Genomic DNA, 23,588 nt, shown 5'->3' on the forward strand with positions numbered 1-23,588 from the left:
TTTTAGGAGGAGTTCTGTTTCACAAAAAGTTGACATTTTTAATGGTGTGGACGCTTCAAATTATCTTAATCCCACAAGTTTTAGATTCTGGAATGTCTTGTTTTGGCAAGTACAAGAGGCACCAATAAGTCTCAGGGGTTTCGAACTGTTTATGAGAGACAAGTAGCAGCAACAAATACACAGACTACTTTTCTCTTCCCCTTCGTGAGGAGAGTGATAATCACATGGTGTCTGTAAAGGAAGAACCTAATTATTGTTGTCGGTCACCCCTCTGACAGGATTATGACTTTAGGACTGTTGGTGGTGAAAGGCGACACGAGGTCCGCAGAACATGTTAATTATGGTGATTGTATAAGTGCTTCCAGCTTCATGTTGGTTGAAGCCTTGTTCCATAAATTCCTGCAGAGAAGGACATACAGTAATTTACTGGTATTGCATAAGAGGGAAACATCACTAGTTAACTGGGGGGCTGCAGTTATGCATGTATGCTGATGTGCTAATTTCATGTTCAGACACTGATATTTCAACAGGTTCTGCTTGTGTTCACAGCCACATTGAAGGAAATACGATGATACTCTTGTTTTGATCTCAGCTTTCTTGACCTCCAACATGAACATATTCTATGTCTATGCAGGCATTCTGACATTGTGGCTATTTCAGCTCTAATCTGTGTGCGTGTTGCCATCCTGCAGATTGTGGCCTTACGGGAACAAAATGCCCACATTCAGAGAAAAGTGGCTTCTGGGGAGGGAGGAGAGGACATTCTGGAGGGCAGTGAAACTCAACAGAAGGTCCATAGCAAGGTGAGCGTCCTCAGGAATAAAAATGTAAAGTGTTTGTTTTTTTTAAACCTGTTATCTTATCAATAATTGGGCACAACACTAGCACAATTTATTATGGCATCTTACAATCTGGACAGAGCTAATATAAGAAATATATTATTTAGGTACTGATTTCACAACTGTTTTGTATAAATTTTTTCTGGCTACATGACTAAATGCTGTTTCAAAACCTTTTCCACACTGGCAGTATTGCTGTAGAATTTCTGTAGAGACACTAAATTATTTGTCTTTTAAATTCACCTCCAGTTGAGGAATGTATCGTAAAATAGGAATACAACTAGGGATGGAGATCGTTAATTTTTATTTATGTTGATACCTTTTATTGAGACTTCTTAATGATCCGAGTCTTTATCGATACATCTATCGATATTTTACTATTATTTGGTGACGGTTATTTGGTAAGCCGAGACCCTACAGGCATGAGGTAGGCCTGCACAGTATGTGGAAAATATTCAATGTGCGATAACATTGTTATATTTTGAGATGACATATGACTTGCGATAAATAAACAAATATTGAAGTGTGCATATTAGCTGACTGGTTGTTTTTTAAATAAATTATAGGATTAGAATTTAATGTTTTAAATGCTGCAAGATTAATGTTTGGAACAGCAACGTCACTGTATAAACTCAATATCTGACTGAGTAACGTTTAGAAAGAATGAAGAACTCAAATCAGTAAGCATCTTCCTCCTCCTCTCTGCTGTTATTCACTGCCTGCAGGTAACATTACCTGGTTGAAGGAGGATGGTTTATCACAGCCAGCAGCTGAGTTTACAACAATGTGCCAAAGTGATGATTTTCGGGTTTTGAGAGAGTTTGGAACCGGGTATCAATCCCCATCCCTAAATACAACAAAAGTTCTTGAGACAATAATTCTTGAAATATTACAATATATGTAACCGATATTAAATAGGGTGTGGGTAATTTTTTAAGTGAAGAGGACATGATCTCTGTAAGTGTGGATGCAGCTTAAGTTTTATATGGTCCAAATATTTACACAATATTAAACATGTACCTGTCGTTAAAACATAGATCTGGGCTGTCATACAGTATATCATCTACAATGTCAAAATCACTGCAGTCATTTTTTGTCTAGCCCACTGATTCAGTGGTTTGTGGAATTACGCAGATAATTCCCACACATTTAGATCAATTTAGTTGTCAGTATAACACTTTAAAAAATAACAAATGTCATTAAAAGGTTTTGATCATACCTTTAGCTCTGCTGGTGTTCTGAAGGTGACCCAAAGTCAGGGGAGAGCTCTTGCTGTGACCTCAGCCTCTTCCATTATGCAGGAACACACGTGTACGTGCATACTGGGAGATCTGAGATCCAGATGCATCTCCAGAGAGCTGAATACAAATTTCCCTCTGATTATTAATTTAAAGACAGTGGTGTAACTGCATCCCCATTCACTAGATTATACAGAACAGACACTGCATCAGAAACCAAAACAACCCCGAATCCCAAAGCAGACTTCCTTTTTACTTGCAGGCAGCTGCATCTACATCTTACAGAGGATACCTGGGTAGATCAATGGAGATGCTATTACATGGCTGGTATGGTGGAGGGGTGGGGGTTGGGGGAGTTATGGCGGGAGTAAAAAGAACAGTGTGCTGTTCAGAGGGATGGGCTAATGAGAAGACTGTTATCAGCTGCCCTGTTTTAGGATAAAAGGAGTGAATATGAATGTGTGGTGTTTTTACTTGTGTGTATGATTGCAAAAGAAATTGCATGTGTGCGTGTGTTTACTGTTAAAATGTGGTTAGGTGAGAGTGAGGGCTAGTTATTCCGTGTCGCTGCAGCCACAGGGACGGACAGACGTGTTATGGGGTGTACGACAACCCTGATCTGCAGGACGCATGTCTGCTTCGAAACACAATCCTCACCGCACATGCCCCTTGGTTATCATTAATATGACAGGTGGAAAGAGGTCAGTGAGAGGGGAAGGAGGAGTCAAGAGTGAGAAAGGACTGAAAAAAGTGCAGCTCTTGAATTGCATATTGACCCATCATGCTCTCAAACCTTTAGAAGAGACCTGCATCTGCCTGATAACCAGCTAATGCAGTCTAACCGATGAGGCCTGTTGCTTCAACATTTGAATTTTTCATTCTGTAAACATTCAGCACTTAACGGGTGCTAGATTAGTTTCATTGCTCATCCCTCCTTGAACAGATTTACTAACACACTCTAGACTTTAAACATTTTAGGTAGGACAGCAAGCAACTTTTCTCCAATCTTTGAATCAAGCTTAATTTACTCCAGAATGGGGGAAAAACCGAAAAATGCAAGATCATTGAAAGATCATTGTTATTAACATTATTGTGTTATACTGTATATTTGTAGTGGTTTAAGTTAAACTGAGTACAAACATGGTATGTTAGGATGTGGTATGGTTTTTATCTATTCATTAGAAGTCCTAAATGAAATGACATAAAAAAGGCATTAGTCTCAAAATTATATGCAAATGCTTGGTTCAACAGAATAACACAGAAAATGAAGAATTTATTTATTACATAAAATTAGTAATACTATAGCTGTCAAATACATCCCCCTGAGATTTCTGCCTCCTGTGCATTGTCCTACACCTTTGATTATTTACGCTCAAGCATGTACTGTACAAAATGGTATTGTATTGCCTGCCTTAAATTGTGTCATGTGACATTTTGCTTATTTTACACATTAGTCCTAATTTTCCAAATGTGAAATGAGCACAATAATGGGAGCCACAGTTGCATAATGTATCATCTGTGGGACTGTTGAGACATTTTGCAATAAAGAAGAGCTAAATCCTTAAAGTTGTTCCTTTTTTTTATGAGAACAGTTCAGTGCCGTATTAAAATCAGTGGTGTGATTAAGTGGGCCTTGTTCCCTACTCGGGTGAATCATTGATCACAGGCAGCAGGCAGAGAGGCCCAGTTAGGTTTGTCCTCACAGATGGATGGCCCAGGACAGGCAGCTGGGCCTGATACAGCACAGATACAGAGAGAAACGGAGGATAAAGAGATCACTTTTCCTCAATCTTCACTTCCACCTGCTTTACAGTAATTACATACATAATGACACAGCTTTGTTATTTAAAAGCTGCAGTCAGTGCTGTCAGGTTGTTTTGTGATACGTTATTCTAAACCTCTATCAAAGTTGGATTTCCCTGCCATCCCCCTCATTAATCTATCTCATGCAGAGACCTGTGGAGCTGCACACGGTGAGAATTCAGCAAAACATAATCATATTACTAATGTAAGTGTCAAAGCAATTTTTCCAATGGAGTCTGGAGTGATTCTTAGTCACCCAGTTATTGTCACCAACCAAAATGAAAGCAGGAGAAAGAGCCAAAACCAGCTCCTGAACTTGGATTTATTTATTAGAGTGCTAATGTGTGTAACTCTCAAAAGATGAAATGTTTTTTGAAGTGGGAGCGAGACTGATTTATCAAGCTCCACTTTAATACACCACAGGAAGCCAGGGCATGACAGGAAATCAGAAAAGTGTTTTTCATCTGGCTCATTTTAAGTCTTGCTAATGTTTCTATCATTGGATGTTTCCAATGACTCTTACATTCAGTCCCCCTGGAGTTAAAACACTTCTTTTAAAGAGAAATCTGAAGAAAGGGAAGTGTTGGTTAATGGCACATTTGAAGTCATTATATAGTTGCTTTGATTTATTCAGTGTAAATGCTCTAAACCAAATGGTGCCCTGTTTAAGACACTAAACAACAACAACCAAGATGATCAAGTAGCAGTTCAAGATGTATGAATCCACTAATTTTGGATGACCAAACAAACCAGCATTCTGTAGCTGTATTTCTGAGATTTTGCATTCTCCGGATAACCCTCTTTGTCCTTTTATTTATTATATGAAAAGTTTTATTTTGGGAAATACATTAATTCACTTTTTTAGGATTGATAGATTTTGAAGATTGATACATTTTCATGTCTGTATGGAAAAAAATATTAAGCTACCTCCAGCAGCTGGTTAGCTTAGCATAAAGACTGGAAACAGGCAAAACAGCTAGCCTGGCTCTGTCCAAAGGTAACGAAATATACCTGCCAGCACCTCTAAAGCTTTCAAATGAACACGTTCTATCTAATGCGTTTAATCCCTACGAAAACTGACAGGAATTCAGGAAATAGTCTAGCACATAACCACTACTTTACACTTTAGTTCTTGTACTGATTAAAAACGAGATATGTGTTAAAGAACTTCAGAGGTGCTGGTAAGTGGATTTTGTAACATTTGGACAGAACCAGGCTAGCTGTTTGGTCCCATTTCCAGTGTTTATAAAAATTTAAGCTAACCACTCTAGCTTCATATTTTTCATACAGACCTAATGTCTGTATAAGCAGTTGCTAATTTCCAGATGAATTTCCTTGATAGAACTGCTAGCAGCATCCCTAGATAAAGAATAATTGTGTTCCATTGCTTTCCTCTATTTCCTTTAAGAAGAGACGTAACGTTGTCAAATGTTGTCAAACTGAAGCTAAAGTTCCTATCCCTTCTTTACTCATCTCTCTTCCCCCAGCGTCTGTCCAACGGCTCTCTGGAGTCGGCCCATGAGGCGAGCCAGGTGGTGGAGCTGCAGGACCTGCTGGAGAAGCAGAACTACGAGCTGGCCCAGATGAAGGAGCGCATGTCCTCCCTCTCCTCCCGGGTCTCCGAGGTGGAGCAGGAGCTGGAGACCGCCCGCAAGGACCTCATCAAGTCAGAGGAGATGAACAACAAGTACCAGAGGGACATCAAAGAGGTTAGACCACAGACGCGCGCACACACTCACTCTTTCACACTCTCTGGGGACAGGGAGAAGCATGCACACACACATTTGCAAGGGAATAGCAGTTGCAAGAGAGACATCAAAGAAGGCTAGCAGTGGCTTAAAAAGCTTTTATTAGCATGTGCTGTCACACTCTCCCTCCCGATTATGACTGTATCTGTCATACACACAAACACATTGTGCACACACAATTCGAGGCACAACGCTTCATTAAAGTACAAAAAATTAAAAAGCCTAACATATCTCTCTCAACCAATTGCAAACAAGCAAGTGCATCCTAAAAATATGCTTTCAACATTCGAACAGACAGACCACAGTAGACTATATAAACTCTTCACAAGGACACACTAACATGTAACATAAAAAAAACTATGAACCTTGTTCTTAAACACTTTTTCAAACTGGAGTGTTGACATGTAAAACATGGCCTTATCGGTCCAACCCTGTGTTACTATCCTCCTCTGAGAGGCTCAGCTTATTCAGCTCTCCCAATGAATGCAATTTTTGTGTGATTTTAAACCACATGTGCGCTTGCATAGGTTTTTTGGCCACAGCAATTCTCAATGCAGGAAATTAACTCTCAGAGCTTCACAGATAATGTTGCCGCCATGAGGAGGAACCTATTTTCATGGCAGCAGTGTGAGAAACAAGGTCGCAGTCACGCGTTTGTACTTCGTGAAACTTTGTCTTATTTGGCATTTGACTAGTTTCTCCTGTAGATTATACTGTGGTCATTTCACATGTGGAGCTACTCTAATGACAAGTTTTAATTACTCAGCTTGCAGCTCTGCTTTGTGTTTACATTTCAGTTTCAGTAACTGCTTGAGGACTTGTAGACATGCTGTAATTCTAGCTTTGATAATGATTACAGAAGATTTTGCACTAATGACATGCATCTGCCTTATACTCATATTTCAGTACGCACTGTGATAAGAACATTTTGTGCAGTTGTTTTGGAAATTTCTGCATTAATTACAATTTGTTAATTCAGGTTTTGAAATAAAATTATGGAGCAGCCGCAACGTGCTTTTTGCCACTTCAGAATTCTCAGTAATAATCAGAGAAGGAGAAATTTCCCAAAAAGCTTTAAGAATGCTCTCATCTCTATTGTCGTATTCTGTTATTCTCTGATTGCACTGACTATTTGTGTGGCTGCACGCAGGCCATGTGTCAGAAAGAAGACATGGAGGAACGGATCGTAACATTGGAAAAACGCTACCTAAGCGCCCAACGAGAGTCCACCTCGGTGCATGACATCAATGACAAACTGGAGAACGAGTTGGCTAATAAGGAGGCGTTCCTCAGACAGGTCTGTATAATCCAAGGAGTGTTTGTGAGGGTCAAGTGACTGATCTTTAATCTTGAGGGATTATCAGATTATGGTGTTCAGTTCTGTTTGCTTTACTTTCCTGATCATTTTTGTCAAATTGAGTTGTGGGTCTGTAGATCCAGGTGGAAATGGACCATTCCTAACTGAAATCCCTGACATTTTGTCAACTGGATTCAGAAAAGAATTAAACATGCCTGCAGCTGGATGTGTAAGATAGATAGTTCCTGTCAGTTAACAGAGCCCTTAGAGCTGATCCACAGAGGTTTGGCTATGAGAAACCCTCTTGACATTGTGTCAAATAATGTCAGAGGAAATTACTTCTGGGGAAGGCATTTTGATGGCATTAATTGGATGTTTACTTTGAGCACATGCACATGGCTCAACGTCATCCTCATAACCGTACTGCTGTACAATATGATGCTATAATGATGTTACAGATTTATTCTCCTTTTGATGATTCTGTGATTCATTGCAGCCAATTAGATAAATTGCCTGGCCATAGAAGTTTGAGTGACATTTACATGAGTACCAGCTGAGCTCTGGAAGGACTGAAACAATGTCACACTAATATTAGTAAGTATGGGCGCGCACAGACACCATGAGACACACAAGCACCTCTTGGCTTTGAGTTGCTAAGACATCAAGCAGTGACTCAATAGTTTGACATTTTGGGGAAAAAATGCTTATTTGCTGTCTTGCGGAGAGTTACAGAATCAATATCACCCTTGTATGTGTCCATTAAAAATGAGGCTACAGCCGGCAACTGTTAGCTTAGCATATCACACAGACCCAAAACAGGGGGAAAACACCTAGCCTGGCTGGGTTCATAGGTTATAAAATCTGCCTACCAGCACCTCCTAAAGCTTTTTAATTAACACAATATTTCTTATTTATTTGATCATTCCAAAACTACAATTCTCCATTTTACTGCTGGGAGCAATAACCATCCAGAGTCTGGTTGTCAGGAAAGAAAAAGGACTGAGCCAGGCAAGCTGTTTTCAGTTTTTATGCTAACCTAAGCTAACCGGCTGCTGGCTCTAGCTACATATTTACCGTACAGACATGAGTGATACCAATCTTGTCATCAAAACCTTTGGCAAGAATGCTTATATGAATACTATTTGAACACCATTTATTTTCACCTTTTGGCTTGTACACCAGTCATCCGCACCTTGTCAAGTTGAATACAAGACCACTCTAGAAAATAAATGCATCGAGAAACCCCCTTAGAACATACAAAAATAACAGCTAAATCCTTTGGGTTTAAGCTCCTGCTACCGCACACAAACACACTTCCTCACTGGCTGCGTAATGAGTTTACTTGTTGTTGTGCCAGAAGCTGAACCCCAGGATCTGGCGGCTGATGTTTGAAGATGAGTTGTTCAGGGGATGTAGGCTTGGCCATCGGTACAGAGAGATGAAGGGATGAGAAGATATGGCGAGCAAAAAGGCTAAAAAGATGCATGAAAGGGCACCTAGGGAGGATATCGCAAACAAAAACGCACTGTCATGCATCCCTAGTGTAATCTCAAGACACCAACGGGATGGTGATAAGGGTAAAGACAGAAAATATCACTGACACACACAACACAACAAAGCTCTGGCCACTCTTGTCTAATTATTGCATATTGAGCTGCCAAGCCCGATGCTTTGGGGAGCAGAGCATCTGTCGCTGATGGCAAAGGCTGCCAAGCAGCCCTAAAAAAAGAGTTGTAAAACTGATCAGAGCCCTGAGCTAGGCAGGGAGAAAATTCTTAACACGCAACAGGGAAATGCTTGACACTTGGTGGCAACTTCACTGAATGCTGGGTTTGATTTCCATCTTTATAATGGCAAGTACTGTATCTGAATGCCTAATCAGGGCAATTACCGTTTCTGCTGAGTAAAAGTTGCCACTGTCACTCTTGGCAAGTGCAGAGCTGCTGCTATTCTGACTCTGTTATGATGCTATTTTGAAGAAGGATTTAGGCGCATTGCCAGAGCATTCAGTAGCCAGCCCTCCTACTAAAAACGGATATCTGTGATTTCTATTTTCTACCAGGCGAAGATGCTCTGCCGACATTCGCAGGGAAAAGAAGGAAGAGATTCACATTCACAGAGGTTTTATTTACATTATATGCCAGGATGAAGGGGGACACAGCAAAATACTGTAAAAACTATCCTTAATTTATGTCAACTGCACAGAAAAGCAGGCCTTTACTTGAAACGGGCTATTAGAGAAAGGCCTATTTCTAATTTCACTTACTAACATATGATTAAAAAGTACTAGTAGCAAGTAAAAGACCCCTCTTTTTTCTTTTTATTTATTCACTTCTTTTTAGTTATTTTTGGCTGTTGCTGTTATTGCACTCCCACCATGTTTACACGTTACTGAAAATTCAGGATAATGTATATTTTACTTATTCCATCAGTACGACTTGTTTTGTTTTTCTCTTTTCTCTCACTATTCTCACTCTTTGGAGTCAATTCCAATTGTTACTTTTAAGCTACCGACAATAAAATGTTGCATTTCCTGCAAATGTTTCACATCAAAAGAATCTCATTGGCTCAAAGTATATTTATATTATATAATGAATATTATATACCAATAATGCATAGTATTGAATTGGGATGCAGCTATAAAAAAAAATTTATAGTTTATCTATTACACTTTTAATATGAAGCATCTGTGGGAAGTTTTGAGTTTGACTGAGAATAGCTTAACACTGAGCTAAATAATGGCACTGCTGTAAGCCTGCCATTATCATTGTATTTAAGAAATTAATTGGAGAATTTATATTCTGTAATATCTCGTAAATCTGCCTGTTGATGTCACTGATGTTTGTGTTTACAGATGGAGGAGAAGAACAGGCAGCTACAGGAGAGGCTGGAGCTTGCAGAGCAGAAGCTCCAGCAGACCATGAGGAAGGCTGAGACGCTGCCGGAAGTAGAGGCTGAACTGGCCCAGAGGATAGCAGCCCTCACCAAGGTAGGAACACACACACACACACAAACATACATATATATTTACACACATATTGTTGACACATTCCCACAGATGCCCTCGTCTCTAGATTTTTCTATAGCTATGTGTAAGTGTGCACGTGGTGTCATGTCATGACGTTTCAACATGTCCCTCTCCTCTTCCTCGGCCACATAGTCTGACTCCAGCTCCTCTTCCTCCCCTGATGATTATCACTTTGTTATGGAAGCTAAACTCCAAGACATGAACTCCATTCTTAGGAAGGTAGTCCCACAGGGCATCACAGCTACTGCCAACTCCTGTAGAGAGCAGATTTCATTCATTTATCTTATTAGTGTTTTGTGGCGAGCGTGTTTACTGGGATTCTGCTCTGGCTGTTCTACCACCATGGGACAGCTGCATGGCACTTCTGGCTGGAGCTCATACTTGGCAGTGCTGGAGGAGCTCTTTTCCTCTTTCATTCTGTCCTTTGGTGGCCTCGTTCTCCATCTTTCTCCTTGTCACTCTTTGTTTCAACCAGCTCTCTTTGCAGTTATGCTTTAAAACAGATATCCATTTAAAATAGATATCCATCTTTGAGTTTGGGATAGAGGCTTTGGCTTGTGTCGTCGCCACTGCTTTTCTTTGTTGCCCTTCAGGCTGTCAAACCGATCGTCAGCAGATCATCGTGCCCTCTTTTGTCCTGTCTATGCTGTGATCCATCTGTAGGCGGAAGAGCGTCACGGGAGCATTGAGGAGCGAATGAGGCACTTGGAATGCCAGCTGGAGGAGAAGAACCAGGAGCTGCTACGGGTGAGTCACAGCGGAGGCGTTGTGCCAGGCAGTGTTAACCAGGCAGCCACTCCTGCATGATCATGACAGCTTGAGGCGACTGTGACTGATGACACATTGTCTGATTTATCACCAATGACACTTGACCACATCAGTGTTTCACACACTCCTCTGATCGAATGGTTTGTAAAATGCCCACGAATTAGGCAATAGTGTACTACTTATTTTAGATCACATGAGTATCTTTAAACTCACATTTTATAGTATCATCCCAAAATGCTAAATACCCAGTTTGAGAGAAAGAAAAACTCTTTGAAATAGGGCTTTAACGGTTCGTGTACTCGTTCCAAACGGTCAGGTAATGGTCCAGTGCATGCAGCCGCACGACTGAACCAGAGTTCACAAAGCGAGTTCCGCATATTAGTACAATACGCTGATTGGCAATCATTTGTTCAGACCTAAGCTCATCACAAGCCAGTTTACTGAACAGTTATTCAGACAGCAGACTAGACATTTACAAGTACAACAAATATTATATAGAGTTCAAATGATGGCCCTTACAGCCATATTTTTATGGGTACCCACATATATTGGCAGAAGTCAAGAGCATTATTAAAAAGAGATTTTTACATTGTTCAGAGGAAAGTGGGAGAGATGTAGGAATGAACAGGAGAGATGAGATGATAAAATCAAGACTTTGGATTTGGACACACTGGAATAAACAGTACATTATTCAAAATAGTTAAACATAATTCAGGCAGTTGTGACTACTGTGGGCAAGAAGAAACAGTAGAGCTAATGGCAGTAATCATTTACTTCATGCGCGCTGCCATAGACTGTATATAAGAAGTGGACTAGGGCTGGACCCAATATTCGACCGTTGGGGTCACATTCAATTTTCAATTATGAGATTTGATTATTGAGGGGTTTTTTTTGCGCGCCTGACCTCCGCCAACAGCAGTGAACGTAACACTCCTGTTCACATCAAAGGGAAAACGAAATTAAGCTTAATTACTTTCGAAGTGTCGAAGCTCAAAAAATGACATTCGGGCCAGCCCTAAAGTGGGCGTAGTCATTGTGACGTCACCCGTTTGTGGACAGCCGTTTTGAAGCCTCGAGTTTGGCCAATAGGGCGCTGCCATGTTGAGTTTTTGCAACCAGGAAGTGCCCGTAAGTGACAATATTTAGACGAGACGGTGGAGGTAACTGCCGTTTGTGGCGCAAGTTAGCTTGCTTAGCTAAGTGCATCTGTAATTCATTTTAACAGGGCTGACAATTTTGTCTAGTGAACAACAGTCTTAAAACTAAATGTACTCACCAGAGAAAGTGAACAACCAACTCCTAATAAGCTTTTTTATAACGGCGCAGGTTAAATTTACACAGTCTGGTGGGTACGAGTCACTCTAGCCTGATTGACAGGTCGCCATGGTAACGACTTGTCAATCATAGATAATCCCGCTCTGAAGCATACTCTGCTTTATGGTCTATTTTAAAATATAAGGAATGGTAATTTACTAAATGAACATGAAACTAGCGACTGAAACCATAAACTCATTGGGAAAGTGTTTACTAAGGTAATAAATCAGGTGAGAAGTAGGGTCATTATTTCTAATGGAGCCGGAACTTCTTTTTGCAACCAGAAGAGTTGCCCCTGCTGGCCGTTCAATAGAATGCAGCTTTATGGGACTTCCGCATTGGAGTCATGTGTCAGACCAGAGACCGGAAGCTTCCCACTTGGGTGTTGCGCAGCGCTGACTTGATACATGCTGGACTTAAAATAAGGCATACTGGTTGGAAATCGTGTCCGACTTTCGCCGGTGCTGCAAAACGTCACCATGTCATATGACATTAAAACCTCGTGGGAGCAAGGCAGCTACAGGCGGCGAGTCCGGTGGCTGCAGTTGCTTTTCTCCGGCTGCACAAAGTTGAAACCGCACGTTTTGCCTGGTTTCGCAGCATTTTTCTTTGCAAATGCCGCAAGATCAGTCATTGTTGTCTGCTGGTAGAATTTGTCCAACTTCACAGCACCGTTTTTATTCCCCACCCCTGCAGTCGCCTGCAGATCACGTTAGACTATTAAGTCAGCAAAAGTCGGTCGTAGTCATAAAACTCAAAAAGAAGCAGCAACAGCTTTTTGGCGCCCCCATCAGTCACAGTATGGCAAGTGCTAATGAAACACCAGAGCCGGAAGGTCCGACTGCATCCTTTTTAATCAATTACTTGGGAACAATTTGGTTCATGCGGAAGCCGCTTCGAACCGTGACTCCTAAACTATCATACCTCTGGTATGAAAATACAATTCCGGAAGTGGTTCACAAAGATGGTTTTCCCCACTGGGAGGCAAGCAAAAGCCAGCCATATCTAGCAGGATGCAAACCTGATTTGAACACTGAAGTGGCAAAGTTAGCTAGTGCATCATTATTTGTTCCACTGAGGGGTAGTTCAGAACGGATCGTGTGAATTATGGGATTTCATCATGTCAAAAATTCTACTTGAAACCACACATCTAATTGAAAAATCCTCAAGACTAGACATTTCTTGTTTTCATAATACCCTCTTTTAAAAGCAGTGGATCCCAGTCTGGGGTTTGGGATCCCTAAAGGGGTTGCAAGTTTAATCTGCAGGGTCATTATTAACAGGATCTGAAAGACAAAAATCTTTTCAGACTTTTGCTTTTTATTGCAAATTACTTTTTAAATTGTTGGTGTTTCTTGCCTTTTAAAAAGTATTCTATCAGAACAAGAAGAAAAATTATCTTGGGTTGTGCTCGCCACAACTGGTAGACTTATACAACCAATTATCGGGGTCACAAGTAGAGATTGCTTTTCAGTAATAGCATTCCAAAATGTTGTGAACTACTGCTTTAAAGTAACCAGTAGCTTTACAGCAAACATTTTGAAGGGGTTGAGGCCTCTTTTTTTTCAGGAGATATGACTGTATTTTATCCTTACAGGCTCGACAGAGAGAAAAGATGAACGAGGAGCACAACAAGCGACTCTCGGACACGGTGGACAGACTCCTCACGGAGTCCAATGAGCGTCTTCAGCTCCACCTGAAGGAGAGAATGGCAGCTCTAGAAGAGAAGGTTAAAGATGGCTGCCACGATAATGGAAACCATCAATATCAGTTTTGTCCAGTGAAAATCAGGAGGAGATGGATTTTATCACATGACTTTTTTTTCTTCGCTTTGCAGAATCTGTTAATCCAAGACTCAGAAGGTTACAGAAAACAGTACGAGGAGTCAATCCATGAAAAAGTAGGTGGCAGAGATCAAGAAATAATGATTACGTCTTTTTTTACTCCCTTACATTTATCATGAGGTTGACTTAATGAGGTTTTTTAATAAAGCAATAATGAGGTTGGTTAGCGGCATTAGTTTTTTTTTTTATAAACCTCTGCAGCTGAATATTCATAAGCTTCCCGCATGGGGGAGGATAATAAAATGAATTTTAAAGCAGGATATAAAAATAAAATTAAAAAAACTATGGTACCAGTTAGTATTCAGCAATATATAGATAAACAGCCCCACTGGCTCTTATCCATGTCACTCCAAATGATGCACCAAGATGACTGCTGTGTGATATACTAGGGTAATCATAAACAAATCCTGTAATGACATCTTCAATCAAATTGTTTCGTCCAGACACAGCTTGCAGAGGAGATTGACAAACTGAGATCAGAGCTCGATCAATTCAGACTGAGGGCAGGCTCCCTCACAGAACCCACCCTGTCACGGTAAGTTGGCTGGATGTTTGTGTGCGTGTAGGTATATTTACAACCCTGCGCAGCTGATGCGACTCTGGCACACGGCGTGATAGTAATCAAGTGCGCTGCGAGTCACAGACAGTTTGTGGCTTAGTGGTGATGTAGCTGGTAGACTTTTGCAATACAAAAATGTAAAAACTGAGGTGCAAACTTGCTCTGTTTGGGACTGTGGGCTGCACTTTATGGGAGGTGCTGAAATTATTATGTGTGTGGGTTTGTGGTGAGATTTCTGTCTGATCAAAAGTGTTTTCACTTAGTTTTCGATTTTACACCTCCTTGTCTCATCCATACAGTCCCAAATGGTCCAAAGGCCTACTCATAAAATGCACCAAATCTCACTCCTAACTAAATTGCAATGTTGCCAGCTTTTCATGGTGATGTAATACTATATCAAGATACATCATTAGTCTCAGTGTAGAACTAGTTACTCCTAGTATTATGTGTAATATGATAAGGACAAATGTTCCGATTGTTTGAGATAGTAACGCCATCTCATGTACATTAGCCGTGGGTTGCTGGATTGTAAAATTCCCCAAAACCATCTAGAATAGAAATGAGCTGCTAACGTAGCATTAAACTGTGATAACATCCAGGATCAAATGAGTGGGTGCTTCATGGCCTGAAGTAACTCTACAATGGCATACTACTGGTAAGCTGGACATGCTTTACAACGTTTACAGCTTACATTAGAGCAGAGCAGCTAAACATTAATTTTAATTCAGTTTAATCCACTGTTTACACTTTTGCTTGTTGGTTAGGCTTAGGTTTAGAAAACGTGTAGAAAAAAGACACCACACTTCAAACTCTTAAATAAGAAATCTACAATTTGACAGGGTTGTCATTACAGTTCCTAAGCCATAATTGGTCAGTCATTTCCAGGGGAAAGGTTTAGTGAACAGTCACTTGTTTTAGGTGGATTAGCACTTGCTGTCCCTATTTACCACCACCGGACAATGAGCAATACATTACTCATGAATTATATTATAGATATACTCTCAGTTCTGTTATTTCTGAAACGTTTTGCTTTGCACTATTCTTAGAAACACCGGTATCACTGAACTCTTGTTTTCTGGCTACCCTTTTATGCTGCATAAAGTTCTAATATTACAGTGCTGGTGTTTTGACAGTAGCAGCCTTAATCTCCTCCATAGTCAAACAATTTGCAGCCATAAACACATTCATAATGAGTTCTCTTCCTTAAAAAGTACACTTTACACCACATCACTATTAGGTACGCTTGGTTTGCTGTCTGCATAACTGTGATCATAACCATAACAGTTTTGTTATGTCTTTTGTAATCTGCTTCACAGCTCCCTGTGTAGGATTTATGCTGTAAAGGTGTTAAACTGTTTCGGATAATGTTCATCTTTAATATATTAGACCCAGAAAATTGTGTAGGCACACTCACTAAGTAACTTAAGTCATCGTTTCTCAGGTCTCATCTAGACACATCAGCTGAGCTCCGATTCTCGTTGGGATCTCTGGCTGAAACCCAGTCAGACCACTACCGCTCAGCCAAGGTCATCCGACGGCCAAGGAGAGGTCGAGTGGGTCTGCGTGAAACCAAGGTGAAGGGGTTTTTTTTGTCTGTCTTCGATCTATCTGTGCCTTTTTATCCCAAAATGCTGTTGATTCTACTTTTCCTTCTAATAGTACTTCACTTCAAGATGCATGAGCTGCTCAGATGGTCGATCACTCCTTGTTTTCTGTTTTATCAGCCATAGTTGAATTTGATATTTGAAGCCAGTTGGAAGCTAGAAATTAGCATGCAGACAAGAAATCTTCCTGAGAACCCCGAGGCTGTGATTCAGTGTTGAGCGCTAAAAGTCTCCATTGTGGAAATGTAATTAACTTTTGGTAAGGATGGTAAAATCAGATTAATATCTTGCCTTGTTGTTCTTGTTTATATTAAGTGAATACGCAGGGAGAGAGAGAGCCTCTGTTTATGTAAATCTAGATGCAACTGCAAACTCAGTGCACTCATACTTTGGTGTGGCAATCTCATTTTTGAAATTGTGGTGACCCAAGTGGGACACTTGTGGCACATTCCTTTCCACAATCGTCATTTTTTTTTTTAATGGGCCAAGCGGGGAATGCTAGCCCCCCCCCCAGGATATAAGCATTTTAAATATTAGTTTACTGGACAGCAAATATGTGGTAAAAGGTGTCCCTCTTAGATTAGATTAAATTTGAAGTTTAAAGGAGACAACTATCATCATGTCACATGCTTGTTATGTCCAGACCTAATAGGGCAATATAAGTTATTTTATAAGGTAATAATGTTTGTTGTCAGGCTGAAACTAAAGCAAGTGGTAGTACAATTTCCATCATTTTAGTCTGTTGCCTATATTTTTGTTTAATGAAGTGATTAAGAAGGCATTCAGTTAAATGTGTGTGTATATTTACATATAGAAGATGGCCCCACTCCTACACATATTATGAGAAAAGTAATAGTTTATGGCATTTTGCAGACAAAGGGCTTCTCTTCATAAGAATTCTGGTTACATGACAGAAATGTTACTGAAGAAAATCTTTTCAGTTTTCTTAGGATGCCTCAGAAGGATGTAGAACTTATAGTATATGGTCTGCTATTTATAGTCTATCTTTGTGCGCAGGCTAAGTCGCTGGGGGAGCATGAATGGCGCTCACAGCAGCTAGGGGTCCTGGGAGGCCACCACTTTGAGAGCGACACAGAGATGTCAGACATTGATGACGACGACAGGGAAACTCTGTTTAGCTCCATGGACCTACTCTCACCCAGCGGCCACTCGGATGCACAAACTCTGGCCATGATGCTGCAGGAGCAGCTAGATGCAATCAACAAGGAAATTCGGTACCTGACACACACTGCAGTATTAATTTAATATAAAAGGCCAGATTTCCAGACATATTGATTTGCTTCCTTTACTTATTACATTCCTTATCCATTTTACTTGAAATCCAGTTAGCAGTCGATATGTTTTTAAGATCATGTACCAGAAAGCTGAACCTTTTGGGAATCCTTTTTGCAGATTACTTAAAATGCTTCTGACTTTGGGGGGCTATCCTGTTGTCCTCTGTCTCCAGTGCTTTGGCCTATTTCTCTCCAGATTCTTGGCTTCTTAAATGACATTCCTCCCAAAATCTATAATTTTAGTATTAAGTAACACACCCATGGAGAACACTGGTCGGCTTGTATTCATTTCAGTAACTACAGAAGCAGAAAAACAAGAACATTTTCAAACCATACCTGCAGCATAATCCACCAAATCCTGTCTACCCTTATTTGCAGTATGTTCTAGACACTCATATTTCCACCATATATGCTAAAATATGACTTATACACTGCTATTGGGGGGAAATTGATAATCTTGCAGAGTGGTTAAAAGAGAATAAACTACTTGCTGAACGTCAGCAAAACCAAGGAGCTGACCGTTGATTTCAGTAAAAAGGAGACAAAGACGCACACTCCTGTCTACATAGGTCGAGTTTCATGTTCCTGGAAATCAGCATCACAGAGAACCTGACATGGTCATTTCACATCTCCACTCTGGTGAAGCTCAAGCTTGAGAAAGCTTAAAAAGATCAAATTCCCATGCAAAGTTCTTGTCAGCTTTTACAGAGGAGCAATAGAAAGCATCCTGACTGAAAACATCACAAACTGCCATAGGATGTGCACGGCCCAGGACCGGAGGGCTCTGCAGCAGGTGATAAAAACTGCTCAGAAGATCATTGGTACTCATCTCCCGACCATCAGTTATATCAGTGGGTTGAGGTGCCAACGCAGAGCCCAAAGGATACTAAAGGACAGTACCCACTCAGCCACAGCCTGTTCACCCTGCTGCCTTCTGGAAGAAAGATAGGGTGCTTCTCAAGTCTCTTAATTGCATCCATGTTTCCCTCACTTGCGTCTTTTCCTTGCCTTGAAACCAAGCCAGGAGACAAGGAATGAGGAAAAATGTTTTTAGAGACATGAGACACCCTTTCCTCCGAAGTGTCACGTAAAGCGATGTCCGTTTCTGATGACGGCGGCAGCTGATCACAGCTGTCAGTCAGCTCTAACAGCTGTAGAGACTTTTGATGGAGTTTGTGTTTACATACATGTGCTCTGTGTTGGTACTAAGAAAGTCTCAGTTCTCAGTGCAGAGCAGCATGATTCTCTCTGTAGCTGTTACCTGTTTAACAAACACCTGCACATGAAAAATGATAGTTTAGGCCTACTGTATGTCCTGCTCAGAGGCACAGGATCAATACTACTGGCACAATGCTTATATTATCAGCATTTAGATTTATTGATTCTGATTGTAAATTCGTTATTGAATAACCCAGAATATGATCATGATGTCTTGGGATTTATTAGGCTAAATGTTTCAGGGACATTTAAATGATGTAACTTGTATCAAGGTTGACGCTCTGTTTTTGGCTTCCCGTTTATTTCCTCTTCTGATATCCTTTAACACTAATGCATAGGCCTACATTTTATTTGCAAGTCACATCACTCGTCACCGATCGACTACTGCATTCCATCATATCCATCCAACATTTGTTTTTTTTAGCTCAGCAGCACTTTCATTCTTCGTTTCATCAGCTGATTTTACTCGCGGAGCCGCAGGCTGCTTTCATCAGATACTTTGCTCGCTTCATTAGATACTTTGGTGCAGTTTAGTGACTTTTCCGACTCCTTGCGCGTACTATGTTTTATTGTCGTCTATTTGGACTAAACACAGGAATGACCAGACTGAATAGAAATGACGATAAATGATGTAAAACGTGTTTCTTGCAGACAGACTCTCCAACTCTCTCTGACTTTAATTGTCTCTCTAATAAAAGTTGATGGAAGAAATGATAAAAAGATCTTTCTAATAAATGAAGAAAGCTTTTGTTGTTCAGACCTACACACAGATTTTAACAAGACAGTGAATCTGAACTATGAAATATCGTCCAATCAATATAACAGCTATCCAATAAGGGGGCGTGTCGTTCAGTAAAAAACTTCCGCAAAGGATGCACTGGTATATCCTCGCTCCTCAGAGATCGATCCTCGATCCTCAGAGCGCAAATAAGAGCTTTGCAACGACCTGCAAGATGGCGGAGTGGAATAACTTCCGGTTCAAGCGAGGATCAAGGAACTGACAAATAAGAGACTTGAGAAGCACCCATAGAAGTTTCAGCTGCCAGAGCAGCTTTTTCCCCCAAACTATCAGACTTTTTTAAACTCAAATTCATCCTCAGCACTGCTCCCCTGAATATAGTTTATTTCTGTTTACCATTTTTATAATTGCTTTTAAAATAATGTATATTGGCTGCTACGTAGCAGAAGGGAGTTACAAACTCAATTTCACTATACATCATGTTGTATTGTGACAAATAAATCTACCTTGTACCCAAGCTCTTTCTAAGGTACCAGTTGTCTTTTTAGCATGTCTGTAGATCACTCTTCTTGTCTATGAACCAAACACTTTTGTTGTATACGTTCAGTGTTTCAGGAAATATGATCTGCCTTGCTTGTTAATGCTGTAATTATTTTGTGCTGTAATTATCTTGTGCTGTTAAGTATTCATAACCCCAGGCGCAACTTGACTTCTTGATTTCAATGGCTCTCTATGTGCCTTTTGCTAATTTACATTCCCATCAATAGTCACAGTGCCACATTTCTTCCAGGAAGAGTTCATTCACATCTGATAGCAGATGGTGATCAAGGAACTGAGCTCTCAGTTAATTACAAAGCTACCTTGGGTGTGTTAAATCTAATGACCTGACTTTTAGCCTTTTTATCTTCTCACTATGGCCTTTAATTAGTTTGGCTTATACTGTAGGTATTTAATTGAATTGTTAGGCAAATCTCAAAAAATCCATCTCCAAAGACCACCATAGATGAGGCTGACATCCGTAACAGTCATACTGAGATAATTTTTGCCTGGAAATAAAAAGAAATGAGTACATTTTTTTTTAAGTCAAATGTGAAATTCTTGTAATTGGATGTACGCTCGAAGTAAGCTCTATACTGCAAAATCTTCATGACCATATGAGATGACATACCTACTGCTGACCTCATATGCTGCTTTCTCCTCTTCCAAGGCTGATCCAGGAGGAGAAGGAGTCAACGGAGCTGCGTGCGGAGGAAATAGAAAACCGGGTAGCCAGTGTTAGCCTGGAGGGTCTCAACCTGGCTCGAATGCACCACCACGGAGCCTCCATCACTGCCTCAGCCACCGCCTCCTCCTTGGCCTCCTCCTCCCCACCCAGCGGACACTCCACCCCCAAACTTGATCCTCGAAGCCCCGCCCGCGATATGGAGCGCATGGGGGTCATGACACTGGTGAGTTTCTTGATTACATGTAGTCCTCCTCTGCTCTAATGATACTACCAACCCACCGCAAATAAATATTGATCCCTGGAAGTTTTAGTTCAGTAAGCTGCATCGAGGGGAACAACCCTCTCTTTAATTGCTATCGTCCCAAACAAGTAATGCAATCAAGTAGTCATTTTTAAAATATACAAGCAATAGGCCTTTTGTGTACATAAAGAAAGTCTTTGAGTTCAGCTCATGATGAATGGGGGCAAAAACAAAAGTGTTGCGTTTTATTTATGTGTGTGTGTGCGCGCGTAGATATATATATATATATATATACCTCTGGCGAGCACATGGAGGGCTGTGCGGCCCCCCAAAGACGTGCCACTCCACACCATTACTGACCCACCGCCAAACCGGTCATGCTGGAGGATGTTGCAGGCAGCAGAACGTTCTCCACATCTGTGAAGAGCACAGGGCGCCAGTGGCGAATCTTGGTGTCCTCTGGCAAATGCCAAACGTCCTGCACGGTGTTGGGCTGTAAGCACAACCCCCACCTGTGGACGTCGGGCCCTCATACCACCCTCTTGGAGTCTGTTTCTGACCGTTTGAGCAGACACATGCACATTTGTGGCCTGCTGGAGGTCATTTTGCAGGGCTCTGGCTGTGCTCCTCCTGCTCCTCCTTGCACAAAGGCGGAGGTAGCGGTCCAGCTGCTGGGTTGTTGCCCTCCTACGGCCTCCTCCACGTCTCGTGATGTACTGGCCTGTCTCCTGGTAGCGCCTCCATGCTCTGGACACTACGCTGACAGACACAGCAAACCTTCTTGCCACAGCTCGCATAATTTCCACCTGTTGACTATTCTATTTGCACAACAGCATGTGAAATTGATTGTCAATCAGTGTTGCTTCCTAAGTGGAGAGTTTGATTTCACAGGAGTGTGATTGACTTGGAGTTACATTGTGTTGTTTAAGTGTTCCCTTTATTTTTTTTTAGCAGTGTATATATAGTCGCACGCCTCTGGAACAACTAGGGGTTAAGTGTCTTGCTCAGGGATGTCACAGTGGAGAGTTGAACCCAGGTGTCTCACACCAAAGACATGCGTCTTATCCACTGTGGCATCACCACCCCTTTTTAGAGGTTAGAGTGTGGTTGTACTGTGTAATTTAGGGATTTAAATGCATTTTAGAGATTGTATCACCTTGTAGAGACAGGTATTACATCTAAAATATTTCTCAGTACCATATGTCCATAGCAGCTCATGCATCGAGTTGATGGTGGTTTCAATCAGGGGTAAACATAAACTTTGTATAAAGAAATTATGAAGCAAAATAAATCAAGGTTGGGCAGCTGTTCTGCCAAGGTCTTTCACAGTATCGCTGCATGTTTAGCTGTATAGCTAGAGAAGACATGAATATTTGAAGACTTGCTGCATTTAAATAGCGTGCAAAGAAAGTCGTGACTGTCTTGCTCTGTCAGCTGTCATCTTGAATTCCAGGTGTCAAAGGGATCCCTTACAGTTTTTCCCAGAATAGACAATAATATGTTTTGCAGCTTGGTTCTTCGCGAACTCTCTCCACATTGACCTGAGGCTGAAACACTCCAGATGTGCCCATCAAGGAGATTTTTTTACATTTAAAAAAAATACCTCCTTAACATATTCAATATGCCTACATAATCCATCAGGACAAGAGATGGGTGTAATGTGTAAATGTGTCCTTTATCCAGAGGATTTTTAAAGGAATAAGGCTTTGATTTTATTGATCGGTGAAATGACATGTTTACAAATCTCTCTTTGTCCCTCTGTATCGATCTGTGAATTGATGCGCTGGTATTGGGCAAAGGCTAATAATCTAATGGTGTATGATATTTATATGAATGAGCCAATAGTCTTTCATTTACGTGGATATTGATGATTTTCTATTTCTTTTTTTCCAACAGCCTAGTGATCTGAGGAAACACAGGAGAAAGGTACACGGGGCATGGCTTGTATTAACAGATTTTGAATGTGATATTAATAAGCCACAAGTTCCCCTGAGTTCAGTTTTATAATACATGTGCTGTAATGACACCCTGGTTAAATAGATATTTTACTAGTATCCAAGGGTCACATCTAATGTCCAATTTTTTGCCCTCGACCCTCAGATAGCAGCGGTGGATGAGGATGGCCGTGAGGACAAGGCCACAATCAAGTGTGAGACATCCCCCCCTCCAACGCCACGCACTGTCCGAATGACACACACACTGCCAGCCTCCTCGCACAATGACGCACGGGGGTAGGTGTCAGCTGTACAAACATTTCATATAGACAGAAGTAATCTCGATGTGGGAGGGATTTGGAGTAGGGGAGTGTTTTTGTTTGATTGCCTTTGTATCTTGGATGCAAATTATATTCTTTCTTGTAAAAATGTTAGCTTGATACTACTGCTTTACAGATAGTGTAGTCATCTAAGCTCTGCCTGTTTTTCTGCTTTGGATGAAAATGAGATAGTTACTGCCCACTTAGAAGCTTCCAGTTTAGCTCCCAATTTTGCCATGAATAATTTTTTTTGCACTCACAGAGATAATGTGGGTGCTTTTTCAATCTTGAAGCACAGGCAGCAGCAACAGTATTAGATGAGTCCTCAGTAACTGGCATGAATAAATAAGCTTAAAGTGAAGTTGAGGAAAGCAGCAAATTCTTCAAGCACAGACAAAGAAAGGGAAGCGAGATAACAGTTCTTGGAAAAGTATGAAATGTACAGTAAGATGTGTTTAGGTGAGCCCACTAAAACAGTCTATTTTCACAATCTATCTATCATGAAATTAAAATGTACCTAAATATTTTAAAGAAGTGGTATTATGCTTTTTGGCCTTTTCCCTCTCCTTTATTG

General features: G+C 40.9%; 1 protein-coding gene across 1 annotated transcript in view; it reads left to right on the forward strand.

Moving 5' to 3' along the window:
* The window catches only part of ppfia2 (PTPRF interacting protein alpha 2), a 216,103-nt gene that overhangs the window by 173,121 nt on the left and 19,394 nt on the right, over window positions 1–23,588 (forward strand). The window contains exons 6-19 of the mRNA XM_046072277.1: window positions 693–803; window positions 5,368–5,589; window positions 6,779–6,925; window positions 9,780–9,914; window positions 10,086–10,172; window positions 10,617–10,700; window positions 13,633–13,764; window positions 13,873–13,935; window positions 14,323–14,414; window positions 15,880–16,012; window positions 17,060–17,277; window positions 20,502–20,742; window positions 22,657–22,686; window positions 22,861–22,991. Of these exons, the coding sequence (XP_045928233.1) occupies window positions 693–803; window positions 5,368–5,589; window positions 6,779–6,925; window positions 9,780–9,914; window positions 10,086–10,172; window positions 10,617–10,700; window positions 13,633–13,764; window positions 13,873–13,935; window positions 14,323–14,414; window positions 15,880–16,012; window positions 17,060–17,277; window positions 20,502–20,742; window positions 22,657–22,686; window positions 22,861–22,991 (1,826 nt within the window). The remainder of the gene's footprint in view (window positions 1–692; window positions 804–5,367; window positions 5,590–6,778; window positions 6,926–9,779; window positions 9,915–10,085; window positions 10,173–10,616; window positions 10,701–13,632; window positions 13,765–13,872; window positions 13,936–14,322; window positions 14,415–15,879; window positions 16,013–17,059; window positions 17,278–20,501; window positions 20,743–22,656; window positions 22,687–22,860; window positions 22,992–23,588) is intronic.

This window comes from Micropterus dolomieu, linkage group LG16 (genome assembly GCF_021292245.1).
Source record: "Micropterus dolomieu isolate WLL.071019.BEF.003 ecotype Adirondacks linkage group LG16, ASM2129224v1, whole genome shotgun sequence".
NCBI classification, from domain to species: Eukaryota; Metazoa; Chordata; class Actinopteri; order Centrarchiformes; family Centrarchidae; genus Micropterus; species Micropterus dolomieu.